The following is a 19,426-nucleotide window of genomic DNA, read 5'->3' as shown; positions in this document are numbered from 1 at the left end:
GATCTCAGTGGTATGAGTTCAAGTCCCATGTTGAGCATAGAGCTTAAAAAGTGAAAATAAAATAATTTTTTTAAAAGATTTTATTTATTTGAGAGAGAGAGAGATCATGAGAAGAGGGAGGATCAGAGGTAGAAGCAGACTGCCTGCCAAGGCAGGGAGCCTCATGTGGGACTCAATCCTAGGACTCCAGGATCATGACCTGAGCCAAAGGCAGTTGCTTAACCAACTGAGCCAGCCGGGCACCCCAAAATAAAATTTTTTAAAGAAAGAAATTTATGTATGTATTTATTTATTAAAGATTTTATTTATTTGAGAGAGGGAATGAGAGAGCATGAGAGAGGAGAGGTCAGAGGGAGAAGCAGACTCCCCGCTGAGCAGGGAGTCCAATGTGGGACTCAGTCCCGAGATTCCAGGATCATGATCCGAGCTGAAGGCAGTTGCCCAACCAACTGAGCCACCCAGGCAACCCTAAAGAAGGAAATTTTTAAAAACAGCTTAACCTAACAATACCAAAGTATATTTGGAATACAAAAAATCAGTCACATTTATTGAAAATGGTAACTTTCATCCAGGTATCAGTTACAGAAAACATTTCCTGTATAGTTTGCTTTAGAAATTTATAGAAAGCAGTTGCTGGGGAGCCTGGTCGACTCATTTGGTTAAACAGGCAACTTGTGGTTTCGGCTCAGGTCGTGATCTCATGGGTTATGAGATCTGAGCCCTGAAGAGCTGAGCCTCTGTTCTCAGTGTGGAGTCTGGATGAAAGATTATCTCGCTGCCACTCTGGCCCCCTTTGTGTTTCCTCCCACCTCCCCTGCCCCCAGCTCCGCAAGCTCATGCTCTCTCTCTTTCTCTAAAATAAATAAATAAAATAGGGGCACTTGGGTAGCGCATTCTGTTAAGCCTCAGACTTTGGCTGGGGTCATGATCTCAGGATCCTGGAATGTTGCCCTGCCTTAGGCACTCCGCTTAGCCAGGAGTCTGCTTGTTCCTCTCCCTCTCCGCTTGCTCCTGCACACACACACACTCTCTAGTGAATAATAAAAGCTTTTTAAATAAATAAATAAAACCTTTTAAAATTTCCTTTTAAGAAAAAATAACATATGTTTTCTGATCTGTGACTCTTCTAATTTAAAACATCTGAGGGCACCTGGCTGGCTCGGTCGGTAGAGCATACGACTCTTGATCTCTGAGTTGTGGGTTTGAGCCCTGTGTTGGGTGTAGAGACGACTTAAAGTCTTAAAAAAAGAAGACATCTGGGTTTTCCTGAATGTACTCAAATTATTTTTTTGGAAGATTTTATTTATTTATTTGACAGAGATCACAAGTAGGCAGAGAGGCAGGCAGAGAGAGAGGAGGAAGCAGGCTGTTCGAGGAGCAGAGAGCCCGATGCAGGGCTCAATCCCAGGACCCTGGGATCATGATCTGAGCTGAAGGCAGAGGCATTAACCCACTGAGCTACCCAGGCACCCCTGTACTCAAATATTTTATCCGTTTGTTTTTTCAAGCCAAGATTTAGTTCAGTGTTTACCTCAATACTAGAACCACATAATAAATTGATAATCATGTGAGGGGATTGAGGTGTTAGCTAATGTGACTGTGATAATCTTATTATAGTATAATAAATGTATCAAGCCAGCATGTTGCACACCTTAGTGTTATATGTCAGTTATATCTCAGCTGACATTTAAAAAATGGGTACCTGTTTGATTACTATATTTAAAGCCCTTATAAATATAAGCCCAAATGTAATATTTAAGCAGAGCATTCAGTATTGTGAATTTGTTTCTTAATATCCTGATATCCTTGAGGTGCTTGGGTAGCTCAGTGGTTTAGGCCTCTGCCTTCAGCTCAGGTCATGATCTCTGGGTCCTGGGATTGAGCCCTGCATTGAGCTCTCCACTCAGCAGGGAGCCTGCTTCCCCCTCTCTCTCTGCTTGCTTTCTGCCTACATATGATCTCTGTTGGTCAAATAAATAAATAAAATCTTAAAAAAAAAAAATCCTGATATCCTTAATATCTGATTTTTTATCATAAAATGACTACTGTTGGGGCGCCTGGGTGGCTCAGTGGGTTAAGCCGCTGCCTTCGGCTCAGGTCATGATCTCAGGGTCCTGGGATCGAGTCCCGCATCAGGCTCTCTGCTCAGCAGGGAGCCTGCTTCCTCCTCTCTCTCTCTGCCTGCCTCTCTGCCTACTTGTAATCTCTCTGTCAAATAAATAAATAAAATCTTTAAAAAAGAAAAAAAGAAAAAAATGACTACTGTTGCTTAAATATTAAGGCTTCTTTTAGGTTTAAATTTTTAAAAATTACATGTGCTTTTGTAAGGAAATTATTTTGGTTTCTTCTTGTTTTTCTTGACAGATGGCCAAAGTGGTTGGAGATGCCCTGCCTGTCAGAATGTCTCTGCACATGTTCCTAATACTTACACTTGTTTCTGTGGTGAGTTTTTTGCTTTCACTTGAGTCTCTTCCACTTCATGGATTGTAACCCATTTTCTAGCACAGAAGGCGTGATGCGCCAGGCATGTTTTAGAAGTTCCTAATAAGACTTAAAAGTTCAGGAGTCTACCGACACCATCTGCCTGTGGTCCATCACACAGCCAGAGTCACAAGCCTTTATGCTCTTGGCAAGCTGTTCTGGACCTGGCCTTCTCATCATCCCCACCAGGCTAATGCAACTTCTGAGCTGTGGTTCTGGTCTCCTTGATCTTACCTTTAGACCAGAACTGACCAGATGGTGGAGGCAGGCATAGACATGGGCTCTTTCTTACCCTTAACTGTTAACAGTTTTGATACTTCAGATTTGAGCAGTATGAGGAAAGAGTGGTGTTGAAAAATACTTTATTTCTACCTGGAAAATCAGTCATTGGGGTCTTTAAAATAAAGAAAAATTTTCTTTTTACATTTTTACATTACAAACTCTTATCTTCCCTCTTTATGGAATACTTCTTCCTGTTTTTGAAAAACTCAATTCCCCTATGTGTTAGGGAGAACTTTCTGCAGTCTAGATGCCCATTCTTGCTGCTAGTCTGTTATCTACATGTCTTTTCTTTTACACGTATTTTTTTTTCTTTCCTGCCTTTTAATGGCTAACCTTCATATAGTTCTTGATTTTTTTCAAATTTTGCTTCTCAACCATCTGTCACCCTTCTTGACCATTGCATTTTTGCTTCTGTCCTCCTCACCTTGCTGAACCTGTTTTCAGAAGTCATCAGTGGTCCCTTCCTGACAAATCCAGGGCTGATTTATAAGTTCTTAACCTTTTTGGCAGCACAGTAGCTCTTGGAGCTTTCAGCCATTCCTTTCTTGAAATGACTAGCTCTTCCTGTTTATTTCTGTAAACTTTAATTTGCTCCTATTTCTTCTTTCCCATTACTTAACTAGCAGTTTTCACAAAAGTTGGTCATGAAGTCTTCAATTTCTAGACTCTGTGTCTTGGTGAACTCAACTGTCTAGAATGTTCTTTCCCATCTTTAAATCTCTGTCACTGACTCATCCGTTCAACATCAGACCCCAAACATTATTTTCCAAAGGAAGCCTCCCTTTCTTATCCCCTCTCCCACTTTAGCCACTCTTTTATTTGGAATTTGCTGATCTTTTATGCCTGATCTTTTATTGCCAAATAAATCTGATCTTTTATTGCCAAAATCTGAGCCTTAAAAGATACTAAAGTAATATTTGTTGAAGGGATGAGTATTTTGGAAGGTACTGTTGGTAATTTTTTTTTAAAGATTTATTTATTTATTTAACACAGAGAGAGATTGAGAGAGAGGTCACAAGTAGAGGGAGAGGCAGGCAGAGAGAGAGAGGGAAGCAGGCTCCCCGCTGAGCAGAGAGCCCGATGCGGGACTCGATCCCAGGACCCTGGGATCATGACCCGAGCCGAAGGCAGTGGCTTAACCCACTGAGCCACCCAGGCGCCCCTGGAATGTACTGTTGGAAAGGCAACATGAAGCTGAGAGCAAGAAATCCATATAAATCTATACAAATTGGACCAATACCAAGGCTTAATTACCTTATTTTAAAGGATTTTTAAACATAAAAGCTCCACAATGGAATTAAAAATCTTGTTAAAGCCTTCACTGACAAATTAGATATGAGGCCTTAAGAAGGTAGAAGAATGAGGGCTGAAGGTCAAGATGATCTGAGTAAGGTAAAATGGTGTAGGAGTGCAAATAATGGTCCTATATTGACCTAATGACTTTGCGTCTCTTTGTTCTTTTGGGAGACCATTAATATAATATACTTTATTGAGAACTTAGTAGCAGACATCATGAAGAAACAGGGGAATAAGACTGCTTTTGACTTCCCAGAGCTTACAGTCTAAGAGCTAAGACACAATTAACTTGATGTTCTGTAAGTCCAAAGAACTGTGGGAGATCTTTGGGGTGAATTCTCATTTCGGGCTAGATGATTTAGGGAATCCTTAAAAAAGGAGGTACAATTCAACTGAGCTTGAAAACTAGGTAAAATCTTGTTAGGGGAAAGATTTGTTGAGGAGAGTAGCATAAGCAGAAGTTTAAAAATAAGAAGGCTTGGGATCTTTTAGGAGAACGAGAGTCGTTGGTTATGGAGCCCAGGATCTGTAAAGGTGAAGGCATGGGAAATGACTAAAAAGGCAGGGCCAACTGGTTTTTTGTTTCTTTGTTTTGTTTTGTTTTTTGGGAGAGAGAGAGATCCCGTGTGCGCGCATACAAGGGCAGCAGGGTGGCAGAAACAGAGGGAAAGAGAATCTTAAGCAGACTCTACAGCCAGCACAGAGTCCATTGTGGGGCTGGATCTTAAAACCCTGAGGTTATAACCTGAGCCGAAATCGAGAGTCAGATGGTTAACCAACCAAGCCACCCTGGCGCCCCAAGGCTGACTTCTTGTTGCCAGGCTTAGATGCAGGGACTTCATTTGGCAGGCTGTGGGAAGCCACTGAAGGTGTCAGTGTGATTTTTTATAAAGATTAGTCTGGTGGGAGGGAATAGAGTGTTTGGGGGCCTAAACATTTGGGGGTTTTGTAAGAATCCAGGTGGAAAATAATAAAAGTCTATAATGGGTATTAGAGTGGGAGAGAAAGGAAGGGGGTACCAGATTTCAAAGGTAAATAGGAATTAATAACAGTGGGAAAGGGAAGAACCCAAATGTGGCTCCAAAGTTTCATGCTTTTGAAAATGATGATACCAAGGACAGAAAAAGGCAGGTCAAGAGCAGCAGGACTGATGGGGACAGTGAGTTCAATTTATAAACATTGAATGGGATGAGTGAAAAAGGCCTCCAGTAAGAGGTGGTGTTAGGAAAATTTAAAGTTTTTTTTTTTTTTTTTTTTTTATTACTTCTTGAAAGAGGAAGCATGAGCTGGGGGAGAAGCAGATGTAGAAAGAGAAGCAGACTCCCCACTAAGCAGGGAGCCTGATACGGGGCTTGATCCCAAGACCCTGAGATCATGACCCCAGCTGAAGGCAGACACTTAACTGACTGTGCCACCCAGGTTCCCTGGGAGTTAGGAATATTTAAAGAGAGATGAGGACTTAGGGATGATAGTTGTTGAGAGTAGTGGATAGAAGGGAAAGGAGTGAAAAGAGTCTAATACAGAACCCTGGCAGAAATAAGAAAAACAAAACATCATTTAGAGTCAGGGAAAAAAGATGGAGCCATTGAAAGATGGTCGGGAGAAACCAGGGCACTGTATTAAAGCAAGAAAGCACAGAAGCAGGGAAGTTTTTCTTTTTCTTTTTTTTTTTTTTAAGATTTTACTAATTTACTTGACAGACAGAGTTCACAAGTAGGCAGAGAGAGAGAGGGAAGCGGGATCCCTGCTGAGCAGAGAGCCCGATGCGGGACTCAGTCCCAGGACCCTGAGATCATGACCTGAGCCGAAGGCAGAGGCTTATTAACCCACTGAGCAAACCAGGCACCCTACAGGGAAGTTTTTCTAATAGACTGGAGATGAGTCTGGCAAATAGACAAGAGTAAAAGTAGCAAGGTGTGAGATACACTGTGTAGGGAAACTAAGAAAATTTGGTGATTAAGTAGATTATGGAAAGAAAAAGAGGAGTTGGGAATGACTCTAGTTTTTAAGTCTGTGACTCTAACAGTGATGGTATTGCTGACAGAAATAGGGAACACTGAAGAAGGAGGGGCTTCAGAGAGAGGATACTAACTTTGACTATAAATGTAGACAGTTTGGGGTGACTGTGACACCTCACACAGAGATGTTCAGCAGATGTTTGGACAGAGAGGGCCGGAACTGAGGATTCAGGGCAGTGCAGAAAGTGTAAATTTGGTGAGGGTGGGGGGAGGAAAAAGAAAAAAATGTAGATTTGGGACTCATAGGACTTTAGGAATAACAAACCTCTCAACATGAATAAAGCTTCTGAAAGAAACAAGATAGAACAGCAGAGGCCAAACATTGGGGACTGGCCATCATTTGGATGTAAATTGCCCAAGTAAAGAAGAGTTCCTCAAGGGCATGGAGGAGTCCCGTGCCTCAGTTTTACACTTCCTGCCTCTGTGCTAAGTTCATAGAAGTCACTAAAGATTTCCAGATACACACTAATTATAAAATTATAGCCCTCTTATGCCTACTTCATAGCTTTAGATTTGGCAAATTCCTACTGTGTGGGAGATTTTTGTCCTTTCCATCTCTTAGTGCTGCCCCGTCTCCCACCCCATTGTTCTCTTCCCTTCTTTCTTCGTTCTTCTCCCCCGACCTTACTACTTCTCTCAAATCCTTATGGCAGATGTTCCCATATCTGTTCACGGGTCCATTTACAAAAGTTGTGGGGTTTTTTGTTTTAGATTAAATATGTCTGTTAGTCAAAGTTAGTCAAAGTAAAAATGACTTATTTCTCTTTTCCAGGTAATCCAGAATTTAGGATTTATCATACTCAGTGAAGCTTTTGATTTTTGTTTTTTTGTTTTCAGTGAAGCTTTTGATGAGTAGCATTACAGTCATCTTTTTATTTTAGGATGTGGGGTGATATGTTTGTCACACTAATGAAAACCACACTAAAGTTCACGTTGTCTAGCTGTATTGTGTTGTTTATTAAAGTCTAAGATGCAGTTGAAGTTTATACCATTGACTCTCTGATCTGATATGTTTTAGGCAAGGTAAAGAATCCTGAATGGAGCAGAAATGAAATTCCACATAGTTGTGGTGAGGTTTGTAGAAAGAAACAGCCTGGCCAGGACTGCCCGCATTCCTGTAACCTGTAAGTTGGAACACTAGACCGCTGGGGATTCCTGGTAGACACACTTTGCTCATGGCTCTGAGTACCTTTATCTTTTGGTTAGTGTGTAGCAGGATGGGGTGAAGGGCGGTATGGTACCATTTACTGAACACTTAACACTGGGCCAGGTACTCTGCAAGAGTTAACTCATTGAGGGGCGCCTGGGTGGCTCAGTGGGTCAAGCCTCTGCCTTCAGCTCAGGTCATGATCCCGGGATCCTGGGATCGAGCCCCGCATCGGGCTCTCTGCTCTACAGAGGCTGCTTCCTCCTCTTTCTCTGAGTGCTTCTCTGCCTACTAGTGATCTCTGTCTGTCAAATAAATAAATAAAATCTTTCAAAAAAAAAAGTTAACTCATTGAATCCTTATAACACCCTGGTTATGTATAAATATTTATCATCTCCATTTTACCAATGAAGCTCAGAAAGGCCACGTATCTTGCCCAAAGTCATAGTGCTAGGACATGGTAGAAATGGGATTTCCATGACACTATACTGCTGGCTTTTAAGAATAAATATCCTCCAGTGATATCCAGGTTCAAAAGAGGGAATAAGACAGACTTCTGTCTGTGAAAAGGCAATTGTGGTAGGGTTAAACCAATGTTTAACTCCTGGGGTCAAGTCACTTAACAGTTGTGTGACCTTGGGCTAGTTACTTAACTTCTCTAAGCCTCACTTTCTGCATCTGTAAAATAATAATGATATGAGCATCAGTACTTACAGAGTTCTATGAATATTAATTTAATGCATCTAAGAGGCTTGGTATAGAATCTGGCATATGGTAAATGGTCAAGTAATTGTAACTTGTTTTTATTACCCAAATCTAAAAGTAAAACAGACATCAGAGTGTTACCTTGGTGCTTCTGCTGCTCAGAGCAGGGGTAAATGTTTGGCCAGAGGCCTTGTGGGTCAGGATGTGGGGGGAGGTGCTAGGGAATTGCCTGTGATAGGAGAGCTGCCCAGACAGGGTTACACAGCCTGGCCTGCTGCCTGCTCTTTTACTCCTTCCATGGGTCCTTCCTTAAAACCCAGGGACTCATCTGTTTAAACTTTTCCTTCCTTCAGTTGGCATTTTAGGTAGATTCAATAATAAATTATCCCTGTGCATGAGCCCTCTTTCTGAACTCTTTTGCAGAAATGGCCTCTTGTCATGACTACCAGAGAACGTCTAAAGTTATGCAGATTAGGTGGTCAACACCATGTCTGAAGGGAAAGGAGGCCCTAAAATGTCTCACTAAATGAGCTAAGACCATATTTGGAAATGTCATCTTTGAATGTCAGAACCAAATAAAACCAGTATTTTGACTTGGGCTGTATTTTTCTGGTTAAATATTCTTTTTTTTTTTTTTTTTTTTTTTTTTTTTTTTTTTTTTAAGATTTTATTTATTTATTTGACAGAGATCACAAGTAGGCAGAGAGGCAGGCCAAGGCCAGAGGGGGAAGCAGGCTCACCACTGAGCAGAGAGCCCAATGCGGGCCTCAATCCCAGGACCCTGAGATCATGACCTGAGCTGAAGGCAGAGGCTTAACCCATTGAGCCACCCAGGCACCCCCTGGTTAAATATTCTAAGATGACAATTCCACCAATTCTTCCTATATGAAAGCATTGTTGATATTTCCATTTATTTTATTTATTATTTTCTTTAAAGATTTATTTATTTATTTATTTGACAGACAGAGATCACCAGTAGGCAGAGAGGCAGGCAAAGAGAGAGGGAAGAAGTAGGCTCCTCAAGGAGGAGAGAGCCCGATGTGGGGCTTGATCCCAGGACCCTGAGATCATGACCTGAGCCAAAGGCAGAAGTTTTAACCCACTGAGCCACCCAGGTGCCCCTGATATTTCCATTTAAATAGCTTAATCAACTTTAGGCAAATACTAAAACATTCATGGTAGGTTTATTTGTTGGCACATTCCCAATAAGACCCAGTAGGAGCAACTTTGTTCAGGTTTGGATACATGAGTATGATTTACTAATCTAAGCCTTTCTCTTTTAGTCTCTGCCATCCTGGACCTTGCCCACCCTGCCCTGCCTTTATGACTAAAACATGCGAATGTGGACGAACCAGGTAAAGTTAGAACTGCTCTCTAAAGACTTCAGTTTTTAAATTGATGATTTATGTGTGAATTTCTAAAGTAAGAATTAGTAGGAAGATATAAATAAGTGGTAGGCATAAATAGTACTTTTTTTTTAAGATTTTATTTATTCATTTGAGAGAGAGAGCACAAATGTGGAGAGGCAGAGGGATAGGAAGAAGCAGACTCCCCACTGAACTGGGAACCTGACATGGGACTCAGTCCCAAGACCTGGAGATCACAACCCAAGCGGAAGACAGATGCCCAACCATCTGAGCCACCTACGCACTCTTAAATAGTACTTTTTTGTAAATATTAGTTTGCTCTGCTGCCCTAGTCCTTTGCAGTCTTATAAGTGATTAAGAAGTTATTTGCATAGTGAGATTACCCATTTTAGTTGAATGCCAACATGTCAGGGACTTTTTTCTCAACTTGTCTGTGGATGAAAGAATCAGGATTAAACCCAGACCTGTTGGGCGCCTGGGTGGCTCTGTGGGTTAAGCCTCTGCCTTTGGCTCAGGTCATGATCTTGGGGTCCTGGGATCGAGGCCCGCATCAGGCTCTCTGCTCAGCAGGGAGCCTGCTTCCCGCTCTCGATCTGCCTGCCTCTCTGTTTACTTGTGACCTCTCTATCTCAAATAAATAAGTAAAATCTTTAAAAATAATAATAAAACAATAAACCCAGACCTATTAAGGTTCAGGAGACAGGGACCATTTACTTATACCTAGTATTATATCTGGCACCAACAAGGTTTTCTATGAATATTGTTAAATGAACAAATAAGTAACCCCAGAGCCCATCCTCTTTTTGTTATAATACAAGTTCTCTGTCATCAGGGCAAGGATCACTGATAGTTATGGAATTTTCTGAGGCCCAGTAAGACCCATATGATTTCTGAACCACAAGACAAAATGGGATTCAGCCAATTATCAGTGAATCACATTTGTCTGAACTTAAAAGGATAGTAGTGTGGCCTGAGAATCACATGTAAGGGCTCTGAGTCAGAAAGACCAGGTTGTATCTGGGCTGTGCCACTAATTAGCTGTTGACCTCGGCAAGTTGCTTGGTCTCATTGAGCCTCATTTTTCTTTCTTTCTTTTTTTTTTTTAAGATTATATTTATTTATTTGACAGAGAGAGAGAGAAATCACAAGTAGGCAGAGAGACAGACAGATAGAGAGGGAGAAGCAGGCTCTCCGCTGAGCAGAGAGCCCAGTGTGGGGCTCGACCCCAGGACTCCAAGATCATGACCTGAGCCGAAGGCAGATGCTCAACCCATGGAGCCACCCAGGCACCCAAGCCTCATTTTTTAAATCACAGAATAGAAGTAATAGTGTACACCTCCAGGGGTTGATGTTAGCCATGATGCTAAGCACTGGAAACATCATCTGTGTATGTAACAATGACTTTTTAAAACAAAATACATAGTTGAGATGAAAGTAGGGGATAGAATAAAACTCTTCTTATAGGAGAATAGACTCCAAGCTCTAAACCACTACCTTGGAGAGAAACCTGATGATAGTTGTCCAAAAACCTTCTCTAGCCAATAAGTCAGCAAAATTAAATTAGGATGCTTATTCGAACAAAGCCAGAATGATTTTCCCATCCTGAATCAAAGTCATATACAGTATAGTTCTTAAGTATTATAACTACACAAAATGCTGGAGTACCAAATCCCAGGAGATTGCCGTTGTACTTCCAGTCTTAGTGTATACATTAAAACTAACCCTTCACCACTCCACCCCGCCCCCAGCTTTCCTACTTCCATCTATAAGATACTGTGGGAGCTCCCGGCTCTTTCCCCTCCTGTATGCTACTTGATGGGAACTCAGTGAAGAAATCTACAGAGAGGAACTTCACTTCTTCACTGGTCAGAATATAGGGAGAGAGAAAGTCAGGATGGGAAATAAGGAAAGCAAAGCAGAAGAAAAAAGAGTGGAGGGGAGAAGAGTTATTAAGGAAATAAAGGAAATAAAGATTAAAGGAGGTAAAGAGAAAAGTGAGGGAAATGGGGTCAAGAGAAAGGTTTCATAGTTTTGGGAGGTAAACTTTGGGCTTCATTGTTAGTTTAGCTATCCAGTGAAAACTTGTCCAGCATCAGACCAACACTGTCTATACATCTGTTTTCTTTCCAGGCACACAGTTCGCTGTGGTCAGGCTGCCTCAGTCCACTGTTCCAATCCATGTGAGAATCTTTTGAATTGTGGTCAGCATCACTGTGCTGAGCTGTGCCATGGGGGTCAATGCCAGCCTTGTCGGATCATATTGAACCAGGGTAAGTGGTGGGCACACTAGCCAGCAATATTTGTGTATTTTCTAGAACCTTATTTATAGTTTTCTTGATGACATAGATTGACCTCAAGCCTATAGTTACAAGGCCTCTAGTAGCACTATACCCTGGGTAGAGAAAAGTAAGATACATTAATGCTTAGATGGTTTCAGTGTTGAGTTGTATTGTTTAAGTTCAGTGTTTAGTTTCATAATACCAATATAGGCCTTTGTCCTATGGAATTTGGACAGTAGATTTTGAAATGCTGTTTAAAAGTAAATGTTTGGGGAAGGTGCCTGGGTGGCTCAGAGGGTTAAGCCTCTGCCTTCAGCTCAGGTCATGGTCCCAGGGTCCTTGGATCGAGCCCCAGATCAAGCTCTCTGCTCAGCAGGGAGCCTGTTTCCCTCTCTCTCTCTCTGCCTGCTGCTCTGCCTCCTTGTGATCTCTCTCTCTGTCAAATAAATAAATAAAATCTTTAAAAAATAAAAATAGGGGCGCCTGGCTGGCTCAATGAGTTAAAGCCTCTGCCTTCAGCTTAGGTCATGATCCCAGGAGTGCCCACATCGGGCTCTCTGCTCCTCAGTTAGCCTGCTTCCTCCTCTCTCTCTGCCTTGCCTCTCTGCCTATTTGTGATCTCTGTCAAATAAATAAATAAAATCTTAAAAAAAAAAAAAATCTAAAAAACTAAAAATAAAAGTAAGTGTTTGGAAAATTATTTTAAAGAGAAACTTCTTTAAAAGGATCTAGAGGGGTGCCTGGGTAGCTCAGTTGGTTTAGTGTTTGACTCTTTTTTGTTTTTAAGATTTTATTTATTTGACAGCAAGAGAGGGAACACAAGCACGGGGAGTGGGTGAGGGAGAAGCAGGCTATCCACCTAGCAGGGAGCCCAGTGTGGAGCTCAGTCCCAGGAACCTGAGTTCATGACTTAAGCCAAAGGTGGATGCTTAATGACTGAGCCACCCAGGCACCCCTAGTGTTGATCTCGGCTCAGGTCTTGATCTCAGGGTTGAGAGAGAGCCTGTGTTAGTCTCCATAGTGGGCACGAAGCCTACTTTAAAAAAAAGAAGAAGAAAAAAGGATCTAGAAAGGCCAAAAAAATCTTGAGAAAGAATGAAGTTGAAAGACTTAAACTGTCTGATTTCAAGACTTAAAAAGTTACAGTAATCATGACAGTGCAGTTATTGGTGTTATTGTTATCTCACTAGATAAATGTAAGAAAATAAAGTCCAGAAATAGACCCACATATGTATAATCAGTTGATTTTCAACCACAGTGTTATTCAGTGGGAAAAGGAGAGTCTTTTTACAGATGTTGCTAGAACAACTGGATGTATACATAAGAAAAATGTCTTGGGGCACCTAGGTGGTTAAGTCTTTAAGCATCTGCCTTCAGCTCAGATCATGTCACGATCCCAGGGTACTAGGATCAAGCCCCACATCGGGCTCCCTGCTTGGCGGGAAGCCTGTTTCTCCCTTTCCCACTCCCCCTGCTTATGTTCCCTCTCTCACTGTCTCTCTCTCTCTGTCAATTAAATAACTAAAAACAAACAGAAAAAAGCCCTCAACCTCTGTCTTATTCTTTACACAAAAATGAATTCTATGTGGATCACAGACTGAAATGTAAAAACCCAGAAACACAAAGCTTCCAGAATAAACTATAAGAGAATATTTTCACATGTGTTAGGTAAAGATTTCTTGGACAGAGCAACAAAAATACTAACCATAAAAGAAAAATACTGGTACATTGAACTTTTTTTTTTTTTTTTTTTTTTTAATTTTATTTGACGGAGAGAGCAAAAGAGGGAAAATAAGCAGAGAGTGGGAGAGGGAGAAGCAGGCTTTCTGCTGAGCAAGGAGCCTGATGTGATGCTTGATCCCAGGACCCTGGGATGATGACCTGAGCTGAAGGCAGATGCTTAATGACTGAGTCAACCAGGGATCCCGATACATTGAGCTTTAATCAAAATTTAAAATTTCTATTCATCAAAAGATACCATTGGGGTACCTGGGTGGCTCAGTGGGTTAAGCCGCTGCCTTCGGCTCAGGTCATGATCTCAGGGTCCTGGGATTGAGTCCCGCATCGGGCTCTCTGCTCAGCAGGGAGCCTGCTTCCTTCTCTCTCTCTCTGCCTGCCTCTCTGCCTACTTGTGATTTCTCTCTGTCAAACAAATAAATAAAATCTTTAAAAAAAAAAAAAAAAAGATACCATTAACAAAATGAACAGATCACTTGCAGATTTTATCCAGAATATTTGAATTATTACTATGAAACAACAAAAAAAATAGGAACAACTTAAACAATGAACAAAGACTTGAACAGAAACGTCTCAAAAGAAAACATATAGGGGCGCCTTGGGGGCTCAGTCAGTTAAGCGTCTGCCTTCAGCTCAGGTCATGATCTCGGGGTCCTAGGATTGAGACCCACACTGGGCTCCCTGCTCAGCGGGGAGTCTGTGTCTCCCTCTCTCTGTACCCTTCCCCCAGCTCGTGCTCTCTGTCTCTCTGTGAAATAAGTAAAATTTTTAAATATATATATATATATATATATATATATATATATGTTATATATGTATATATACATATAACTAATAGACATGTGAAAGTTGCTTAAAACCTTTAAATACTAAGGAAATGTAAATTAAAACCGCAATAGGATAATATAGTATAACCACTTTAGAAAACAGTCTGGTAGTTTCTTAAAAGGTTCAGTGTAGAATTTTACCATATGACCCAGCATTTCTACTCCTAGTCATATAACCAAAAGGGGAGAGTATGCATCCGTACAAAACTTGTAAATAAATGCATGTGTATAGCAGTACTGTTCATCATAATCAAAATGTGGAAACAATTCAGATGTCTATCACCTGGGGCGCCTGGGTGGCTCCATGGGTGAAGTTTCTGCCTTTGGGTCAGGTCATGACCCCTGGGGTTCTGGTATTGAGCCCGATGTCAGGTCCCTATTCAGCAGGGAGTCTGCTTCTCCCTCTCCCTCTGTGCTCATGCTCTTCTCTCATTATCTCTGTCACTCTTTCAAATAAATAAAATCTTAAAACAGGACCAAAAAAATGTCTTTCACCTGATGAATGGATAAACAAATGTAACCATAAGGCAGATTATTATTCAGCCATGAAAAGGAATGTAATATTGATACATGCTATGAAGTGGGTGAATCTCTAAAACGTAATGCTGTGTGAGAGAAGTGAGCCACAAAGAAACACATACTCTGTGATTCTTCTGTTTTTACAATAGCCCCTGATCTGCAGGGATCGTGGGCTACCATGTATTGGTACCCTGTAGAGTTTTATTTTACTAAATTTTACTTTGGTGTGATGCTGTTGATCTATGTTGGCAGTTAAAATAATTAACAGCTCTATGAAATGTTTTATGTTGTGTACTATGAGGATTTCATGTGAGGAACTGTGCTGTATATTACTTAACTGTCCTCTTTATGGGTCCTCTTGGGAGAAATTCCTGTCTGGCCTTAGTTCCAAAACTAGTTGTTCTTCCTCAAAGATGATTTATTTTTTTATCTTGGGAACCCTGGGTAACAGACCTAATGTTTGTCTTTGTGGTATACTTTTTTTAGCCATAATTTACTCTATATCTCTGCCATTGTTCTACTTTTCACATCTTTAAATTTATATTCCTTTGTTATATTTCATATATCCTTATATGCTACCCCAGATCCATTTGAGATAAAGCAGGAGTGAAGTATATACTGTCTATTTGGTCTTACCAGTATAGACTATGGTGTGGGAGAGTCCCTTTGTGGACCATATTTAGCACTTTTTTTTTAAAGATTTTATTTATTTATTTGACAGAGAGGAGATCACAAGTAGGCAGAGAGGCAGGCAGAGAGAGAGGGAAGCAGGCTTCCCGCTGAGCAAAGAGCCCAATGTTGGGCTTCATCTCAGGACCCTGAGATCATGACCTGAGCTGAAGGCAGAGGCTTAACCCACTGAGCCACCCAGGTGCCCCCATATTTAGCTCTTGATGTATATTGTGCTTTTTCTCAGCTAACTCACCCAGGTCTTTTTTGTACGAATTTGTATGGATCCCAGTCTCTGCCTTTTCTGTTTTTGTGTAGGTGATTTTTCAAACCCAGTTGAAAACTTTTTTTTTGTCTGCAGTAAATATCTGGGAGACTGTTATTAGGGCCACAAGTATACTTATTTATCTTCATTTGTAATTCTTCTTGGATCCCTTTCAGCCTTATCTAGAGATTTAATAAGCATTCCTCCCAGGGGTTCATTCATTTGTTGACAGAAATGCTGAATAGGCTAAAGCTGGCAGCAGAGACCTTCTTCCAGACTGCCTTTGATTCTCTAATAATCTTCAACCAGCAGTGACCAACCAACTCTTCTGTCACCAGCTCATATTGCTGTCTCTTGTGCCTTGGCATACATAACAGGGTTTAATGTTGTACCCAGGTTATTTCCTGATTGATCAGGGGCTCAATTTTGGTTTTATTGTCACAATTTTCTGATCCTTGATTATTTTTTCTATTTTACTGAGCTGAATTAAAAGCATTACATTAGTTTGAGGTGTATAGCATATTGATTTGACAACTCTATACATTACTGAGTGCTCACCACAGTAAGTATAGACTGTCACCATATATTGTTATTGTAGTAGTATTATTGACTATATTCTCTGTGCTGTCCTTTTCATCTCCATGACTTATTTTTAACTGGAAATTTGTACCTTTTAATCCCCTTCACCTGGTTCATCCATCCCCCTACCCCCTTCCCCTGTGGCATCCACCAGTTTGTCCTCTGTATTTAATAAGAGTCTGTTTGTTTTTTGCTTGCTTGTTGATTAATTTGTTTTGTTCTTTCAATTCCACATAAAAGTGAAATCATACGGTATTTGCCTTTCTCTGTCAGACTTACTTCACTTAGCACAATACCCTCTAGGTCTATCCATATAGTTACAAATGGCAAGGTGTCATTATTTTTTCTTTCTTTCTTTCTTTCTTTTTTTTTTTTTTTTAAGAATTTTATTTATTTATTTGAGAGAGAGAGGATGTGATGGGGGGAGGGTCAGAGAGAGTAGACGACTCCCCACTGACCAGGGAGCCCATTCATCTGTTTGGACTCTTGAGTTGTTTCCATATCTTGGCTGTTGTAAATAATGCTGCAACAAGCTTAGGGTGCATGTATCTTTGGAATTAGTGTTTTTCTTTTCTTTGGGTAAAGACCTAGTTGTAGAATTGCTCGATCATGGTATTTCTGCTTTTAATTTTTTGAGGAACCTCCATACAGTTTTCCACAGTAGTTGTACCAATTTATATTCCCACCAGCGGTGTACAAGGGTTCCTTTTTCTCCATATTCTCACCAACACTTGTTAGTCCTTATCTTCTTTTTTTTTTTTTCTTTCAAGATTTTATTTCTTTATTTATTTTAGAGAGGGGGGGGGAGGGAGAAATAGCCAGAGAGAAAGCATGAGCGGGGAGGAGAAGGAGAAGCAAAGCTCCCCATGAGCAGGGAGCCAATGTGGGGCTCAATCCCAGGATCATGACCTGACCAGAAGACAGACGCCCAACAGGCTGAGCCACCCAGGTACCCCATCCTAACCTTTCTGATACTAGGCATTCTAACTGGCATGAGGTGATATTGTGGTTTTGATTTACATTTCCCTGATGATGAATGATGTTGTGTATCTGTCAGCAATGTATATGGCTTCTGACCCATTTTTAATTGGATTGTGTTTTTGGTGTTGAAGTACATAAGTTCTTTATATATTTTGGATATTAACCCCTCATAGACATCTCATTTTCAGATATCTTTTCCTATTTATTAGGTAGCCTTTTTGTTTTGGTGATGGTTTCCTTTGCTGTGTAAGAGCTTCTTATTTTGGTGTAGTCCCAATGGTTTATGTTTGCTTTTATTTCCCTTGCCTGGGGAGACATATCCATAAATATGTTGCTAAGGGGAATGGCCAAAAGATTATTGCCTATGTTTACTTTTAGGAGTTTAATGGTTTCAGGTCTCTCATATATGCCTTTAATTCATTCTGAGGATATTTTTGTGTATAGTGTAAGAAAATGGTCTAGTTTCATTCTTTTACCTGTAGCTGTTAAATTTTTCTAGCACCATTTACTGAAAAGACTCTTTTCCCCATTGTATATTCTTGCCTCCTTTGTCATAGATTAATGACCATATGGGTGTGGGTTTCTTTCTTTCTTTCTTTTTTTTTTTTTTTTTAAGATTTTATTTATTTATTTGACAGACAGAGATCACAGGTAGGCAGAGAGGCAGGCGGGGGGCGCGGGGAAGCAGGGTCCCTGCTGAGCAGAGAGCCCAGTGCAGGGCTTGATCCCAGGACCCTGGGATCATGACTTGAGCTGAAGGCAGAGGCTTAACCCACTGAGCCACCCAGGCACCCCTGGGTGTGGGTTTATTTCTGACCCTCAATTCTTTTGTTCACAGCTGTCTGCTCATACCCCCCGCCAAAAAAAAAAGTGCTTTTCTTCTGTCTGAGCAGAAACTTAACAAAGAAAAGCCTCCTTGCAGAAATTCCCAGTTACTAAGATTTACCGGTTTGTTGATACCATAAATATCCGTTGTATTTCCTACATCTGTATTCACTCAGTAAATCTTTATTGAATGAATGAATCAGTTTCAGGACAGGAGATAAAATTGCAAATGTACTTACTGGAAGATGGAATGTGGATTTTAAAGCATCTAGGTCTTTATTGATTTGAGACTTTCCTGCTTCTCGTGTCTTATTGAAAGTTTTTGGTCTGTTCACAACAGTGTTTTACTTATAAACATTTCTAATGTTTGAAGTTAGAAGTATTCTATTTTATTTTTTACTAATATGTGATTTTAAGATGTCATTTATTTTGATACTGATTTTCTGTCCAAGTAGATATCTAAGTTACACTGAGAAAGAGGAAGAGCATCATTAAGTCTGCAAGATTTCAATTAGTTTCTACTCTTTTGGTTTGCATCTATTATGTGGGCCAACTATATTTGCACAGATTGATTTTTAACAAGATAAATTTTTTATTATCAATTGAAAATGTGAATGACACTTAGAAAAAACTATATAAATTGATGAAAATTAATTATCACACCTTGTTACATATTAATACATCAGAAACCTAACTCCTTAAATATAACACATATTTCTTGCTAACATTAAGAAATAAAGGAACTAAAAAAAAAAAAAGAAAGAAAGGAACTCATTATTTCTTGAACCCACAGGACGATCTATAGATGTTGGATGGGGTTCTTTATCTAGCAAATAAAAGTCTTTTCTTTATCTAGCAAATAAAAGCTTTCTACTCAGTGTGAATACTCAAACATGATTACTTCAAATTCAATGGTAGTAGAATACAGATTATTAAGGATTTTATATTACGCTGATTTTTCTTACTCCTTTTTAGCAACAGAAAGCTTTTCTGAGCATTTTAAATGTACCCCAATATATAAAGTACTAAATCTGTGCTGCTTGGGTTGGAGTGAAGATTGTGGGGATCCAGTCCTCACTCCACTCACTCCACGACTGTCCCCAGCTTAGCTTCCATTTCCTGTAACCAGAGGACCCCAGGGAGCCTGAGGGTGGATGGTTCTCAGCCATGGCCTTATGAGCCAGATAGTCTCTTAATTTAGAAGGTTGCTTCACTTTAATGATGTTTTGGGGATGTGCTGCAGAGGCACTAGGGGATACCAACAGACTTACAAGGCCTTTTTTACTTCTTCCTATGATAAAGCCTCTTAGCTGGTCCTTAGAGCTGCTGTAGAAGCCACACTTGTTTCTGCATCAGGTCTGATCAACACGAATGAATAGCATTTTGTGCTAGGTTCTTATAGATTGTTTAGAATATTTTAAGAACCCATACAGTTTACTAACCTTTGTT

At 40.4% G+C, this 19,426-nt stretch overlaps 1 protein-coding gene across 11 annotated transcripts in view; it reads left to right on the top strand.

Annotated features, from left to right (window-relative positions):
• Positions 1-19,426, top strand: part of NFX1 (nuclear transcription factor, X-box binding 1) — an 81,405-nt gene that overhangs the window by 18,291 nt on the left and 43,688 nt on the right. For all 11 annotated transcript variants that reach the window (XR_009346295.1, XR_009346294.1, XM_059141543.1 and 8 more), the window contains exons 4-7: positions 2,365-2,442; positions 7,096-7,201; positions 9,213-9,284; positions 11,427-11,566. Coding sequence is in view for 9 of the 11 variants with exons in the window: in XM_059141543.1 (XP_058997526.1) it covers positions 2,365-2,442; positions 7,096-7,201; positions 9,213-9,284; positions 11,427-11,566 (396 nt within the window). In the remaining 2 variants the exon portion in view is untranslated. The remainder of the gene's footprint in view (positions 1-2,364; positions 2,443-7,095; positions 7,202-9,212; positions 9,285-11,426; positions 11,567-19,426) is intronic.

The sequence above is a fragment of the Mustela lutreola genome, chromosome 12 (genome assembly GCF_030435805.1).
Source record: "Mustela lutreola isolate mMusLut2 chromosome 12, mMusLut2.pri, whole genome shotgun sequence".
NCBI classification, from domain to species: domain Eukaryota; kingdom Metazoa; phylum Chordata; class Mammalia; order Carnivora; family Mustelidae; genus Mustela; species Mustela lutreola.
This window is presented reverse-complemented; position numbering and strand designations above follow the sequence as displayed.